Raw genomic sequence first — 16,981 nt, forward strand, 5'->3', positions numbered from 1 at the left:
TAAATTTTTAAATCATTTATTCAATCCTTTTAGTATCCATTCAAGCTCCCTGAGGCAGCTTCGTGCCTCAGGGATATTGCTGCACTCTTTCGTGACACGTGCGAAACTCATGAAAGAGCGCTGGCCCTGACTCTCCCTCCTCCCCCAGCCCGCACGGGTAGCCCTGAGCGCTACCGGCCGCGTGTTACGTTGGCCGGGCCTTAATTGGCCCGCCCGCATTAAATGACGGCACGGAGCCAATCGCGGGTGGCGATCGGCTCCATGCCCGCCCCCGCCCGCTCCCGCCCAGCCCGTCTGCCATATGAAAAATCCTGCCCCGGGTTACTTTGCGTGTTTTGAGTGCCCATGTTTATTGGAAATGCCTCCAGCTGTTTGAACTCAAGCTCAGGATTTCCGAGCTTGACAGGCAGCTGGAGTCATTGCAGGTGATCAGGAGGATGACAGTTTTCTGGATTGTACATTCGAGGAGGTCACCCCACAGACTGAGAGTTCAGGATAATAGCTGCGTGGCCATCAGGAGGAGCAGGAAGAGGCAGGAAGTACAGGAGTCTTCAGTGTATGTCCCACTCTCAAACAGGTACTCAGCGTTGGAGACTGCAGCGAGTGAAGAAGTGTGGTCCAGCGTATAGCATCATTGGCCAAGAAACTGTACAGGTGGGAGCAGCAAATTGTAGAAATGAGGTTTTTATAGGAGATTCCATAGCCTGGGACAGAGAGGCTTTTCTGTAACCGTATCGTGAGTCCTGCATGGTGTGTTGCCTCCCTGGTGCCATGGTAAAGGACATCGTAGACAGGGTGTAGGATACTCTGCAGGCAGAAGGGAGTCAGCCAGAAGTTGTGGCACACGTTGGTACCAACGACATAGAAAGAGGGCAGGCATCGAGATCTTACTGTCAGATTTTCAGGAGCTAGGGAGGAAGTTGAGAAGTACGGCTTCAAAGGTAGAAATCTCTGGATTACTCCCAGTGCCATGCATTAGTGAGAGTAGAAATAGGAAGATGGTGAGGGTCAACATGTAGCTTGAAGCAGGTGCAGGAGGGAGGGCTTTGGGTTCTTGGGGCATCGGGACAATTTCTGGGGCAAAAGCCACTTATTCAAAAGGGACAGGTTGCACCTCAACAGGACTGGGACCAATATCCTCGTGGAGAGGTTCATTAGTGTGGTTGGGGAGGGCTTAAACTAAATTCACAGAGGGATGGGCTCCAGTATATGGAAATAGAAAAGAGTAATAAGGTGCATAGAGTTAGAACGCTACACAGTGCTGGAGAAGGGAATAATTCCATATTAAATAGGAGCAGACTAAGAGAAAATAATAAGTGGGCTCAGAGTATGGGAGAAAGCAATAAAGTCTCAATTAGAAACAGAAACAAAAATACCTGGAAAAACTCAGCAGGTCCGACAGCATCTGCGGAGAGGAACACAGTCAACGTTTTGAGTCCGTACGGCTCTTCACCTAAATTAGAGTTACTGTGCATGTATGTGATGCGCAGAGTGTGGTAAATAAAACTGGTGAGTTAGAGGTGCAGACTGCCATGTTGAAATATGATTGCGGCTATAACAGAGACCTGGCATAAGGAAGGTCAGACCTCGGTATTAAACATATTCCTAGATACAAGGTATCCAAGAAAGAAAAGAAAGCTGATTAAGGATAACAGTGCAGTGCTGGAGAGAGAAGATGTCCCAGAGGGGTCAAGGACAGAATCGATTTAACTGGAGCTAATTAAAAAAACAGCAATTACATTGCTCGGTGTAGTCTATAGGCCAACAACCAGTATGAAAGATGTAGAGGAACAAATTTCCAAGGAAATTACAGAGAGGTGCAAAAATTGTAGAGTAGTTATAATGAGAGACTTTAATTATCTGAATATAGACTGGGATAGTATTAATGTAAAGGGCAGACAGGGGCAAGTGTTCATTAAAATTTTCTAAGTATGTTTTCTAAGTATGTAAGAAGTATGTTTCCAGTCGAACAAGAAAGAAGGTACTGCTAGTTCTTGGGAATGAGGGGGGCCAAGTTTGTCAAGCGTCAGTAGCAGAACATTTAGGGGACAGTTGATCATTGTATCATAAGGTTTAGGCTGACTATGGAAAAGGACAAATCACAATCCACAGTAAGAACAATTAACTGGAAGAAAGCCAACACCAAAAGGGTGAGAATGCAAATAGGCCAGATCAATTGGAATTAAAGGTTGGCAGGCAAAACTGTAACTGAACAATGGGCTGCCTTTAGAGAAGAGATAGTTTGGGCACAGACAATGTATATTTCCACAAAGGGGAAAGAAGGGCAAACAAATTCAGAGTTCCTTGGATGACAAAAGAGACAGAGATTAAGATGAAGAACTGTCCTTATGACAGATGTCAGGTGGACAATACAACTGAGAACCAGACTGAATATAGAAGGTTCAGGGGGGAAGTGAAAAGCAAATAAGAGACTCAAAGAGAGAGTATGAAAAGAGACTAGCAGCTAATATAAAAAGGTATTCAAAAGTCTTCTATGGGTATATAAGTAATCAAATGATGGTAAAAGGAGGAGCGGGGCTGCTTAGGGACCAAAAGAGCATTTACGTGTGAAGCAGGGGCATAGCTGAGGTATTAATTTGAATACTTTGCATCTGTTTTTACCAAGGAAGAAGGTGCTGCACAGGTCATGGTGAAAGAAGAGGTAATTCGGATGCTTGACAGGTTCCAAATGGATAAGGAGGAGGCATTGGATAGGCTGTCTGTATTTAAAGTTAATAAGGCACCAGGGCTGGGTGGGATGCATGCAAGGATACTGAAGGAAGTGAGAGTGGAAATTGCAGAGGCCATAATTTTCCAGTCTTTCTTAGACTTAGGGCTGCCAGAGGACTGGAGAGTTGCAAATCATATACCCTTGTTCAAAAAGTGTGTAAAAATAAACCCAACATCTACTGGTCAGTTAGTTTAATCTTGGTGGTGGGGAAGCTTCTAGAAATGTTAATTTGGGACAAAATGAATTGTCACTTGGAAAAATGCAAGTTAATTAAGGAAAGCCAGCACAGATTTGTTAAGGGCCAATTGTGTTTAACTAACTTGGAATTTTTTGATGAGGGAACAGAGAAGGTTGATGAGGGTAATGTTGTTGATTTGGTATACATGGGCTTCCAGAAGGCATTTGATAAGGTGCTACAAAACAGGCTGCTGGGCAAAGTTAGAGCTCATTGAATAAAAGGGACAGTAGCAACATGGATACAAAATTGGCTGAGCAACAGGAAACAAATCACAATTTTGAAAAAGGGGAAATAGATGAAGACCCAGCTTTTCTCTTCAGACAGCTTGAATTAGACCAAGAAAGGCCTAAGCCCTATTCTCAGGCAAATGCAATGATTGGGAAACAGATTGTCCCAAACCCACCACATTAATTATGCATTCCCGGGAAACATGCCATCACCACGCCGCTTCATCGCGCTGGGCGCCATATTTAAAGTCCAGTCACGTGCACACCTCTCAGTGATTCCAGCCCAGGACTACTGCAAATAAGACATGGCCCCAAAAGGCAAGAAAGTTGCAGCCCTGGGTTTAGTGACACATCCCTTGAGTGCCTTTTAGATGCTCTGGAGGCCTGGCATGGAGGCCTGTGGCTCTGGCCACAGGAGGGGCAGCAACATTACAATTCCAGCTTGGTAGGCGATGGCAGTGGTGACCAGTGCCAATGCTGCACAGAAGAGGCTGGCCATCCAGTGTAGATAGAGGATGAAGATCTCATCTGTGCTGCCAGGGTAATGCAACTATCTCATCACTCTAAACTCACACACTCAAGCCTATCACACATTCACTGGCATCTACTCACTGACAGCTCAAGGGACATCACCACTCACTCTTTCACACACACCCTCACATCGCCATCTGGCCGCATCTGCTCTGGAGACTACCTCCTCAGCCTCACCATCTTGAAGCCACTTGCACAGATCAACTTGTGCCCCCACACAAACCCTGGGATATCCCCCTTCCCCAGTACAGCCCTTGCCCTGCAGCCTCTTCCCTTGCCTGAGGCCACTTCTCACCCTTCCCCAACAAGCCCTAGCCCTGCAGCCATACAAAGTTAGGTAGAGAACTGCCTGTCAACCCCCCTAAAAGTGATGTGGTTCTGTCTGCGAAGCCTGGCGCGGATGACTGCTAGTGCTGCCCGAAACAAGGTAGGCAAACAAACCTCCAAGTCCCCGGTGAAGTGCAGTCCGCCAGGTGCACGTCATTTACATGCAGTTGTGAAACATGCTGATGTGGGCGGACAATCCAGTGTGGGGGGGATGAGTCCGGCGGGCTGGCCATATGATGATATATATCATTACAATGTATTACAATGAGGTTCCCGATGTCCAATGGCGGGAAATGCGGCCCGCCATCGATGGGCTGAGTGGATGATCGCAAACTGGTTTCATGACGTTGTGAAACCAATTTTTGGCCTTCTCACCATATTGTCCGCTCACACTGTCAAGCACGCCCGACCCCAGCGGGCACGGAAAATTCCACCCAGAATCTCCAGTAATTGAAATGCAAATTTGATGCCAATCGACCTAATAAAGAGAAATGAATAGAAGGTCCCAAACTGAAAGAAAAAGCAGGAATACCTCAAGGGAACTTAGTCCAGCCAATCAACTAGTCTTTAACTGACAGGACAGAAGGGGGAACTGTGGATGGTTTGCATAAGAAAGAACTAATTTCATAATTATCAATAGAAAACCAGCTGTTTAATCCACAAACTGAAACAGCTGCATTATCACATTCTTTCGGCTCAATTGAATCCAAAGAAGAGAATGAAAACTCTAAAACTCATGATGGGCCAACTATAAGCTCTCACCACGGATCCCTGGAAGACAAACCTAATGAAAGAGAAAACGGAGGAGGGCAAGGATTCATTGACGTGAGACATGATGACATTCCCATACTGCTTACCATTCATCGGGTATCAGCAAAAATTCTGACAGATCATGCAACAGGCACCTGTCAACTCCACTGAGTCATCCTCTCATAGTTCAAAGAATGAAACTTTGGAGGAAATGTTTTCTGACACAGATTAAGATCAGTTTCGATTATCTGATGCTTCTCATTAAAGAAGTTCCAAAATAGACAAAAAAAAAGAAATATGCAAAACAGGAGGAAAATTCCAAAGTTTCCAATCAAAAATGACATTCACATTGGAATAATAGATGACGGAGAAAATGTTAAGATTATTATCCTATCTGTGGGAAAAGAAGCTGTAGGGACATCTTTTGTCGCTTCAGAATGTGAAGCAATTAAGATATCAGATCTTGGTGACATTCATAATTCTCCTGAGGGTGTAAAAGACAACACAACCTTGAACAAGAATAAACTTACAAAAGCTTCAGGCCCCAGTAATGGTCCATTTCCAAATCCATTTGGTTCAAACAATAAAAAAGGACTTTAAGAAGACAACCCAAGAGACGCAAAAGGCATCTAAGCCCAACTCCCAAAATGGCCTTTGGTTCCTCATTGAACAAGTGCAAAGGAGAAACAGTATCCGATCTGAAAGCTCAAGAATCTCTAATGGAATCTCCAGAAAAAATACCAATGGATAAAGACACCTCTGATTTACAGGAAATCAAAATGGATATCAATGATACACCACAATTACCTCAACAGCACCAATCCTAGCCATTGACTCTGACAATCCAGTTGAAGAAACTGAAAAACTTTTAACTGATCATGGAAATCAGCTGTAGAGCCAAATGTGATGGAGTCACAAGCAAATACCAATACCCTTTTTGATTCAGGCCAAACAGCAGAGATGACAGACGAGCTGCTGTATGCTTTAAATATTATCACTCCAAATATTTTAAGTAGCCAGAATTCAGATCTGCGTCAGAAAAGTACACAAGTCAAGGCTGACAATGCACTTAAGCGAAGTCAACTAACCACAAGCTCAGGCTTCAGTGTTGATGTTAATATAGGGCAGAATTTTCCCCCCGTCTGGGGGGAGGTTTAGGAATGGGCTCGTGGAGACGTGCCCCTGATTGGAGGCGCGCCGCCAATTAAGGCCTGCCCAGCATGATGTCTGCCAGGAAGCACTATGAGCTCCCTGTACGGGCGGAGGGGGATTCCCTCAGCTGAGAGTGCACTCTTCCGCGCATGCGCACGAAAGAGCGCATTCATCTCCCTGGGGCTAAGTGCTGCCTCAGGGAAATCGGCTCCACAATAAAAAATCTTAAAAATAGAAAAGAAAATTCCCTGACATATGCCCTGGAACATGTCCATCACTTTCAAAGATACTATTATTACATTTTTTAGAACCTACATGAAACCTCATCCCGCCCGTGGATGAGGTTTTATGCTTTTTCTGAAGCCCGCCAGCGTTCCTGGCCTGCCCACCAACCTTAAGGTTGGATGGGCAGGTCCATTCATTACTTTAATGACTTTGTCAATGGCCTCAATTGGCCATTGACAGGTCGGCGGGCGCACAGCTGATTCTGCTGAGCCCCTGCCTACCTGAAAATTGAAATGGAGGGTGGTGACATCAGGAGTTCCGCCCGACATCATCCCGCGTCATTTTACGTGTCAACAAGCGGCCCTCCCGTCCCCGCTCGCCGATCGGGAAATCCTGGCCATAGATTCCAGTGATCACTTTATACCAAGACAACCTTTTATGATCTCTTCCAACAATGAGCTCAGTTCTGATATTTAATAATCTGCTCTGTCAATTCCCAAACTGAATTCAGCAAGTCTCCTGAGTCAAATGAGGCTTTCAAAGTAGCAGCCTCTTGTAATTAAGAGCAGCTTGGAAAATGAAATACCAGCTGCTTGTAAAGTGGTCAACCAGCTCTGCCAAACAAAATACCAGGTCAACAACCTCACTAATGCTGTTACCACTACCATCAGCATAGTGTTCTGTTGGAGGGTTCTCCCCTATCCAAAAGGTTAACCCTTCTTCCCGCTCCTCCCCTACATTACCTGCAGCCGCTGCACTAAAGGAAATGAAGGAGATAGATAAATTCTAAATTTACTGAGGACAATGAGAGCCCAAGAGAAAGATAAAAGGCTAGATTTAATGTTCCCACACCATTGAAAGCTGGGGGGCACATTAAATCCAGTGGGTGGCCTGCTCAACCACTCTCTCCTGCATTCACCACAATTATACTAGTGGTGGGGTTGGTGTTGGGTGGTCCTCTATGATTTAACTGGCTGTGGGGGAGGACCACGCCAGTCTCCCAGTCCGGCAGGTTTCCTTGCATCGCGGGCTGGTGGTGAATTTGGGGGTTCCTTCCTTAAGATGCCCCCTGGGCCCATCGGAAGCCCCCTGAAAGTTATACCCCCCCAAGCTGCCCTTTCCTCTGCGGCCTTTCAGAACCCCGCGCCCCTCACCAGGGCCTGCCAGCTTAGCCCCAACGTTACCCCCAAACACATCCCCAAATCCTGGGTCCAGTGCTGCACATCTCTGTCATCAAGTGCTGGAGAGCTGCCAGCCTCTGGTTGACTATGTAATCCAGAAGGGTGGATGTCCCACCTTCAGCCTATTAATGGCCAATTATTCACACACAGCTGCAAGCATCAAGTTCCCTCCTGTCACCTACAAATTCTCGACCAAGCACAACTCAGACCTCAACCTTTGCAGGACATTCTAGCATGCTAGTGCCCTCTAGGCCTCAGGCAGCCAATGGATGGCCGCCAAGGTCATCCTAGGCCACGGGGCAGTAAGGTCAGCAGCCTGCCTCCACCTCAGCTGCAAGTGCAGGGGGAGCACCTCATAGAGGCATACATTAAGCGTTAAGAAGAACACTTAGAATCACTTGGGGTTCGTGGCTTTTTGGGGAGATGGTGGCATAGTGGTAATGTTGCTGGACTAGTAATCCAGTAATGCTCTGGGGACATGGGTTCAGATCCCACCATGACAACTGGTGGAATTTGAATTCAGTTAATTAATCTGGACTATAGAGCTAGTCTCAGTAATGGTGACCATGAAACTATCATCGATGTCATTCACTAATGTCCTTTAGGGAAGAAAATCTGCTGTTCTTACCTGATAAGGCCTACATGTGACTCCAGACCCACAGCAATGTGGTTGGCTCTTAACTACCCTCTGAAATAGCTGAGCAAGCCACTCAGTTCAGGGACAGTTAGGGATGGGCAACAAATGCTGGCCTTGCCAGTGACACCCACATCCCATGAAAGAATAAATTAAAAATAGATGTTAAGCCTTGATACAGTAGTGCCTCTGTATGAGTTATAAAAACTGTCTAACTTGCTGTCCTTGCATTTCTTACTGCTTGTCAGATAGTAAAAATACCCTTGCTCCCTCAGGGGGCCTTTAGTAATTGGGCAGACTTTGTCTGGTCAGCTCCTCAGCTTTGTCAGTGAACATGGTGAAGCTGGACACTGGGCAATGGAGTGTGAGATGAATGAGGTAACAGGTGGGTCTTTAACACACTGATATTGAAAGGGAATGAGGGTCACTTGAAATGAGTACGTGTGAGATTGTCCCATGTCTCCCTTCCACGTCTCATTTCCCATCGCCTCTGGTTCAAGGGCTCCTCATCCTGTACTGCCTACTCAGAAGCCTCCTCCAATCCTCCTAATTGGATGATATCCTCATTACACACAGCACAGCAGACCACCACGAGATCCTCGCTGGGGTATACTGAATACCTCCACCAGATCAGATAAAGCACCTGAATTTTATTTCCAGCAGCCCAGTGGTCTGCTTGTTGGCTTCTCAGGTGGACTAGTGGCAGGTATTGTAACTATCCTCTGCTGCAGTGCAAGGATTCCTCACAAGCATGAGTAGCCATGTCTTCAATGGGTAGCCCGTGTCTCTGAAAATCCATCCCTGAAGGCATGCGGAGGTTCAGAAAATCTGTGGACTCAAAAGTGTTTAGGATGTTCTAGACATGAGGGTGAGGTGGATTGAATTATTATTACTATTCCCCTCTTCTGCCCACGACGGCGATAGTTTGAATTTTTAACTTAACTTGTTTTCCTTAGTGTCCTTTCCCATGTTGAAATGGGTCATGGTGTTTCCCAAACCCCGGTTTATGAGGTCCAATGTTAAAAATAACCCCACAGCAAATTCTTTAAGGTGAAACAAAACCAGGATTTATTAACACATTCAAACCCGAGGGGTGGATTGTGACGCACATTCACACTCACGAGCATACAAGGTAGAAAGGGAAAGAAGTTACAAATTGTGAGTTACATAATAAAAAAGTCCAAAGGGGAGAGTGGATTTTAGTAAAATAAGGCAGGATCTGGCCAACGTAGACTGGGAACAGTTACTTGTGAGGAAATCTACAGAGGAGCAGTGGGGGGTGTTCAAAAAGGAAATGGGGAAGGTACAGGCTCAACATGTTCCCTCTAGGGTGATAGGAAGGAGTAACAAGCCCAGAGAACCATGGATGACCAAAGATATTCAGGTTACGATGAGAAGGAAAAGAGGCTTTTAGCAGGTACAAGGAAAGCAAATCAGCAGAGGCATTAGTGGAGTACAGACAGTGCAGGGTGGAGCTTAAGAAAGCAATTAGGAGAGCAAAGAGGAGAAATTAGAAAGCTCTGGCTGATAAAAGTAGGGAAAATCCCAAGATATTCTATAAGTATATCAATGGGAAGAGGATAATCAGGGAAAGAGTAGGGCCCATAAGGGATCGAGGGGGCAATCTATGGGTGGAGCCAGAGGACATCGCTAGAGTGTTGAATGAATACTTCACATCCGTCTTCACCCAAGAGGATGAGGATGAAGGTATCGAACTCGTACAGAGAGACTGCAAGGTTCTTAAGCAAATTGATATAGGGAGTGACAAGGTATTGGAGGTGTTGGCAGGCTTAAAAGTGGACAAATCTCCAGGTCCAGATGATTTGTGTCCCAGATTGCTGAAGGAGGCAAGGGAGGAGATTGCAGGGGCTCTGACCCAAGTTTTTAATTCCTCTCTGGCCATGGGGGAGGTGCCAGAGGACTGGAGAACAGCTAATGTGGTTCCCCTATTTAAGAAGGGTTGTAGAGATAAGCCAGGGAACTACAGGCCAGTGAGTCTCACGTCAGTGGTAGGGAAACTATTGGAGAAAGTTCTGAAGGAGAGTATCTATCTCCACTTGGAGAGGCAAGGTTTGATCAGGGATAGTCAGCATGGCTTTGTCAGAGGGAGGTCATGCCTAACAAATTTGATTGAATTTTTTGAGGAGATGACCAGGTGTATAGATGAGGGTAGTGCAGTTGATGTAGTTTATATGGATTTCAGCAAAGCCTTTGACAAGGTCCCACATGGGAGATTTATAAAGAAGGCAAATGCACATGGGATACAAGGTAATTTGATAATGTGGATTCAAAATTGGCTTAGTTGTAGGAGGCAGAGGGTGATGACAGAAGGATGCTTTAGTGACTGGAAGCCAGTGTCCAGTGGCGTACCACAGGGATCCGTGCTCGGTCCCCTATTATTTGTCATTTATATAAACGACATAGATGACTATGTGGGGGATAGGATTAGTAAGTTTGCGGATGACACAAAGATTGGCCGGGTGGTTAACAGTGAGGCTGAGTGTCTTGGGCTACAGGAAGATATAGACGGGGTGGTTAACTGGGCAGATAAGTGGCAGATGGAATTTAACCCTGAAAAGTGTGAGGTGATACACTTTGGAAGGAGTAATTTGATAAGGAAGTATTCAATGACCGGCATGGCACTAGGAAGTTCTGAGGAACAAAGGGACCTTGGTGTGTGTCCATAGATGTCTGAAGGCAAAGGGGCATGTTAGTGGGGTGGTGAAAAAGGCATATGGGACACTTGCCTTTATCAATCGAGGCATAGATTACAAAAGTAGGGAGGTCATGTTGGAGTTGTATAGAACCTTTGCGAGGCCACAGCTGGAGTACTGTGTGCAGTTCTGGTCGCCACATTATAGAAAGGATGTAATTGTGCTGGAGGGGGTGCAGAGGAGATTCAACAGGATGTTGCCTGGGATGAAACATTTAAGTTATGAAGAGAGGTTGGATAGACTTGGGTTGTTTTCATTGGAGCAGAGAAGACTGAGGGGCGACCTCATCGAGGTGTACAAGATTATGAGGGGCATGGACAGGGTGGATAGGGAGCAGCTGTTCCCCTTAGTTGAAGGGTCAGTCACAAGGGGGCATAAGTTCAAGGCGAGGGCAGGAGGTTTAGGGGGAATGTGAGGAAAAACTTTTTTACCCAGAGGGTGGTGACGGTCTGGAATGCACTGCCTGGGAGGGTGGTGGAGGCGGGTTGCCTCACATCCTTTAAAAAGTACCTGGATGAGCACCTGGCACGTCATAACATTCAAGGCTATGTGCCAAGTGCTGGTAAATGGGATTAGGTAGGTAGGTCAGGTGTTTCTCACGAGTCGGTGCAGCCTCGTTGGGCCTAAGGGCCTCTTCTGCACTGTGATTCTGTGATACTGGCATTAATTCATGAGAGTAGAGCCCAGTAATTCAATGTCCAATGAAGGTTCTTTCAGGTGGCTTTGTCTGGATGAATTCCTGGTCTTTGTCCTAGGAACCCGGTTGAGGCAGTTGAAGATGCAACAAAGTATTCTTGCATTCTGGAACTTAGTTCACTCTGTAGGCGAAATACAGGATTCTTTCTGGAGTTCTGACTTAGAGGGAGATGGAGGTCAGAGGCAGGCTGCTAGCCTGGAGTAAAGTTTTTTTCTTCTGAAATAAAACCACAGCTGAAGACAGGATCCCGAAAGCTGTATAATTAAAGCAATTCAAACAGCTCAAGTCTTGGTCATGTGGCAGGGTGGTTTCAGATCGAGCCATTCAGCTAATGGTGTACTTTAAGGACCCTCGTTAAAACTCATTGTATTTTGAGCAGGTAACTGTGGAACAATTAACATAACGTTGGAGATGAGGAGCTCTGCCTTTGTCCAGAGCTGGCTGGGGCAGATGTCTCATCTACTAATCCTTTGTGTTGGCTTGTCTGGAATGTTCATACAATGCAAAGGGGGCTGTCACATTGCAGGAGGATGATGAGTTAGCCTTTGTCCATTGGAATGGCTTAGAATCTTCCAGAACTACCAGCATGTGACCAGCTGTGGCCATTTTATCAGCCCAGCAATTGACCATATTTTTAAAAAACAGAATTTAAACAAGAGAATATGGAAGAAAAACAAATTTCTTTTAGATTTTTTTCTTCATGCCTTCTCGGCATGACAAGGGGTTGTAGCTGCTTCCCAGGAACAATGCACAAACATTAAGGATCCATTTTCAATAATCACAGACCAGTTGGACATTAATGGAATGGAAGCCCTTCCTGTTGATGAAGGCCACTGTGTGGTCCACGAGAGCCTTGATGACCACATGCGTGCAGTCAATTACACTTTGCACCAGTGATGACCCCAAAACCAATGGACTCTCAGCCTGGTTGTCTGGGTCAGTGCAGTTGCACACATAGTCACTGGTTTACTTGAATAAGGATATTACTTCCTTGATGCAGCAATAGGCTGCAACCTGGGAGATCCCACATGTCCCCAGTGGATCCCTGGAAAGTTATGGATGCGTAAATGTTGACAGCCACAGTGATCTTCAGGGTCATGGGCATTAGGTGTCCACCAAACCCCATGGATTGCAGCTCATCCTACAGCAATGTGCATAAGCTGGTGATGGCCTCCTTTGAGAGCTGTAGTCATTGCTAACGCTGGCATTCAGACATCTGCAATAGTTAAGTTCCACCCAGTATACTCTCACCAGCAGGTAAGCCCTTCTTCACACAGCAGGCTGTTAGTTTCTGTTCTGCGCATTTCTTCAGCGCCTCCACCCAGAGGCTGGCCCTTGTACTGCACCTGCTGTGTAGCTGCCAGCGCCTGGCCCTCCCTTCTCTTAGCGCCATTTCTCCTCCTCATGGGGGCCTCAAAGACTGTGAGAATCAGTCACATGCCAGTTGGTCTCTCCCCATCTATGCTACCTTTTCAATCCACCTCCCTGAAACCTTGCCCTTGTTACTCTCTTGGGATCTCGCACCACTACCCCATGTTTCTCTTGCAATTGCTCCTCCCCCCTATTGGTAGTGATACCCTTACACAACACCCCCTATTGGTAATGGCAGCCTTCCACAACAGCAACTTGCTAAGCCTCCTTTGGCAGCACCATGACGTCTACCACCTAGAAGGCCAAGGCATGCAAACATCACCACCTTCAAGTTCCTCCCCAAGTCACTCACCACCCTGACTAGGAACTATATCGCCATTCCTTCATTGCCTCTGGGTAAAAACCAGGAACTCCCTCCGAACACTCTGGTGTGCCTACATTAGACAGACTGTAGTGGTTCAAGAAGGTGGGTCACCACCACCTTCCCAAGGACAAGCAAGGGTGGGCAACAAATGCTGGCCTTGCCAGCGAAACACTCATATCTCATTAAAGAATAAAAAACACTCACCATTGGTAATGGCACCCTTACACAACACTCCTCCAATTGATAACAGCACGCTTATACATCCACTACCCACGGTTGATGTCATCCATAGATGCTTTCTGCCACTGGAAGGCAATGGCCTCCACTCACCACTCTTCCCCTTAAGCCATAGCCTTTCAAAATGGCTGCTGCCAGAGGCAACACTGAAGCTTCATGGTGCTACCACTTTTGACTGGTCGGGAATCTGAAGATCTGTGAATGCCGTGCGCCATTCAAGGAATACAAAATGCACCATAAAATTCCATTCAATCTGCATTTAAGTTCAGGTTAATTGCCTTCTAAACGAGCTCAGTTGATGTCCTGCTGCATTGCAGCGAGAAGTGCACCAGCTGTGGCTCAGTTCATAGCACCCTCGCCTTTGAATCAGAGGATTGTGAGTTCATGTCCCACTCCCGGAAACCAAGAACTGTGATTGTACTCGAAAGAGTTGCAATCTGTGACTGTTGATAACTCGAAAGAGTTTCCATTTTCCCCACTGATTGGAAAATTCAGAAGTTAAGACAATACAACGTTGGGCTTCCTTACGAGAGCATGCTGTCCACATTAGTGCCATGGGATATTTTACATCCACCTGAGCGGGCAGACGAGGGGCAGAATTTTTCATGCCCGTTGGCATCGGGCGTGTTCGATGGCGTGAGCGGGCAATATGGCAAGAAAGCCAAAAATCGGTTTCACGATGCCATGAAACCAATTTGCAATCGTCTGCTCTGCCTGTGGATGACGGGCCGCATTTCCCAACTTCAGACGTCAGGAACCTCATTGTGATACATCTGCGTATCATTATAAACCCAGCCCGGCAGAATCATCCCCCTGGATCATCCGAGCATGTTGCCGTGATTGCACGCCGATGTGTTTCACAACATCATATATAAGGCATGCACTTGGTGGGCTGCACTTTGAGGGGAACTCGGAGGTGAGTGCTCAGTAATGTTGTGCAGTACTCGCGAGGGACGCCTGTTGGAACAAGGATGAGGCGCGATGAGGGGATGCAAGGGCTGCCCTGCAGTTGAGGTAAGATGTGGGGGGGGTGGTGGTGGGGGGGGAGGCAAGGGCTGTACTGCGGTTGATGGTGGTGCACAAGCATGTGCGGGGTGGGCAGGAAGGGAAGTGGCCACACATGAGAGAAACCTTGCAGTTGAGACAGTTCAGACGCAGCCACATTGACATGCTTAGAGTCGGAGCCTCTAGCTTATCTACCCACTCAAGCAACACAGAGGCATCAAAGTGCCACCGAGTGCTCCAGAGCTTTTCACCCCTTGGGCACAGACTGCAAAGTGATGGGCGTTTTAGTGTACTGCAGAACAGTTGGTTGACTGCACATGTTATACAATCTGCTTGAGAAAGTTGGCCATGGAGCAGTCACTGGTGGAGTCACTCACAGCCCTTTGCAATGTCATCATTCAGGTTTGGAGCAGTCTCCCCCATGGTTCAAGTTAACAGTGCAGCCTTGCAGTGCAGGTTAGGAGAATGCCTGTGCCTGAGCTGAGAGTGCAGCATGCAGTCCAATGACTGAAGCTGCCGCCAATTAGAAGGTGGAGTGGGGCAGAGATGGGCGGTGTTTCAGGCAGTCATGCAGCGCACTAAACTCTGGCCATCCAAGTGGTGGCCAGCACTCTCTGGGATGTGTTAAGGGCCCTTCAGACTAACCAAGAAAGGTTCTTAGTACACCCATGCTAACCCACGCATCTCTCTCTTTTATCCTGCAGGAGTACAACATCAGGATAATGGAGCCTGGTGAACTAGCTGTATGCCTTGTGTTGTACAGAGAGCGAAGATGCAGGAGAAGGGAACGATGGAGGTGCCTGGCTGCGCAGTGGGAGGAGCAACACCCTCAGGAAGAAGGGGCGCCTGGGGCTCCCGCACAAGCCTCTGAAGAGCCACAGCGAGCCGTCACTGGACCCAGGGTCTATAGATGCTGCCTTTCATTCCTGCAGATGACTGCACATGTCTAGGGAACTGGTCAGTCACATCTGCTAGCTACTGCAGGATTTGGCACCATGGGGATATGGAGGGTATCCACTGCCAGTGGCCAAGAGTGACTGCGATGCTCAATTTTTACGCCAGTGGCTCCTTTCTGGGCTCCACAGGTGATTTCTGTGGGATATCGCAAGCTTCCACCCACAAATGCATCTGTGAGATCATGGATGCCATTTTTGCGAGGGCACACAACTTTGTGCATTTCACCCAGGACCAGGAAAGTCAGGATGCAACAGCAATTGGATTTGCCCAGATATCAGGTTTCCAGAGGTGCAGGGTGTCATCGACTGCACACATGGCGCTCAGATCTCCGTGGCAACACGCGGTCAACTACATCAGCCATAAGAGACTTCATTTGCTGAATGTGCAGCTATTATGCGATCACCAGAAATGCATCCTGCAGGTCTGCGCACGGTTTCCAGGGCTGAGGAGGAGATGGAGGAGCTGCATGCCTCCTCCGATGAGGAGGATATCGACGAGGATGAGGGTGAGGAGGTCCTTTGTCAGCCTTCAGCACCTGACCTCTTCAGGAGCATGGCTGGATCCTCACTTGGTAGAGAACCGCCGACCTTGCCGTCAACACAGGGATGATCCAGATCCTCGCTGGCCAGCTGGATGGTTCTATTTTCAAAGCTCGTGAGGATCTTGATTTCAGGCATTCCTCCACCACTCGCTCTTGTTGTGTGGCAGCTTGTCCTGCATGAGTAGAGATGGAGTGTAAGCAGGATGCCTGCCAGGTCAGGTGATAAGTATGCCTGGCATGTGTAGGTGTTGAGTGGTCCCATGGACGGGATGAGGACAATGAAGGAGGGAGTGAATGGTGATGTCTCTTGAACTGGCAGTGAGTGAGATCCCTGTGGATGTGTGATGGGTTTGAGAGTGTGTGAATTGAGGATGATGAGTAGAGTGACTTACCATGGCAGAATGGAGAAGATCATTCATCCTCTTGGGGCACTGGGTGGCTGTCCTCTTTTGTAGGTCGTTGGCACTGACCACCGCTGCCACCCATGCTGGATTAGTGATGTGGCTGCCAATCAGTCTAACAAGAATCTAGTTGAAGTTTCCTCTGAAGGGACAATGCTATCTTCATTCACCAGGTGAAGCAATGAGGTTGACCATCTTCTGCTGAGATCATTGATGCTGATCCTATCTGATTGACCCTAATCACTGATACATGTTGGCTGTGTTCACTCACATACAATAAATATTTCCCATACCCGCCCATGAAGGCTCTTTCTGTGTTCAAATTATCAACACAAAATTACTCAATTTTTCTCTTAAAAACAATTTCTTAGCAACACAATTCTTTTGGCACAGTTCATACATTGATGTCTTTAATGAAACTGAGTAAAAACTGTAAGTTACAATGCAGAATGAGAGTTCTGGGTAATTTAGAGCCACATTGCTCAGAATTCAGGTTGTGATGATGTTTTGTTTTATAATCGGGTGCTCTTAATTAAGTTTCCATTTTCTGTTATAGTCTGATTGTGTCCATTTTCTAGGTTATTCTTACTATTCATTTCCCTAGGAGAGAAGGAGAGATGCTTTTACACCACTACACAATAATCAATAGTTTATAATAGCTCTAGCCTATGTTTTGAATTCTACCCATGTTGATGGGA

The 16,981-nt window shown here is 46.9% G+C and overlaps 1 protein-coding gene across 1 annotated transcript in view; it reads right to left on the bottom strand.

Moving 5' to 3' along the window:
• slc22a13b (solute carrier family 22 member 13b) overlaps window positions 1-16,981 on the bottom strand; it is a 67,348-nt gene that overhangs the window by 6,848 nt on the left and 43,519 nt on the right. Inside the window, exons 10-11 of the mRNA XM_078541244.1 lie at window positions 4,817-4,838; window positions 582-807 (exon numbers count right to left, since the gene is read on the bottom strand). Of these exons, the coding sequence (XP_078397370.1) occupies window positions 582-807; window positions 4,817-4,838 (248 nt within the window). The remainder of the gene's footprint in view (window positions 1-581; window positions 808-4,816; window positions 4,839-16,981) is intronic.

Source organism: Cetorhinus maximus, chromosome 4 (genome assembly GCF_964194155.1).
Source record: "Cetorhinus maximus chromosome 4, sCetMax3.hap1.1, whole genome shotgun sequence".
Lineage (NCBI taxonomy): Eukaryota > Metazoa > Chordata > Chondrichthyes > Lamniformes > Cetorhinidae > Cetorhinus > Cetorhinus maximus.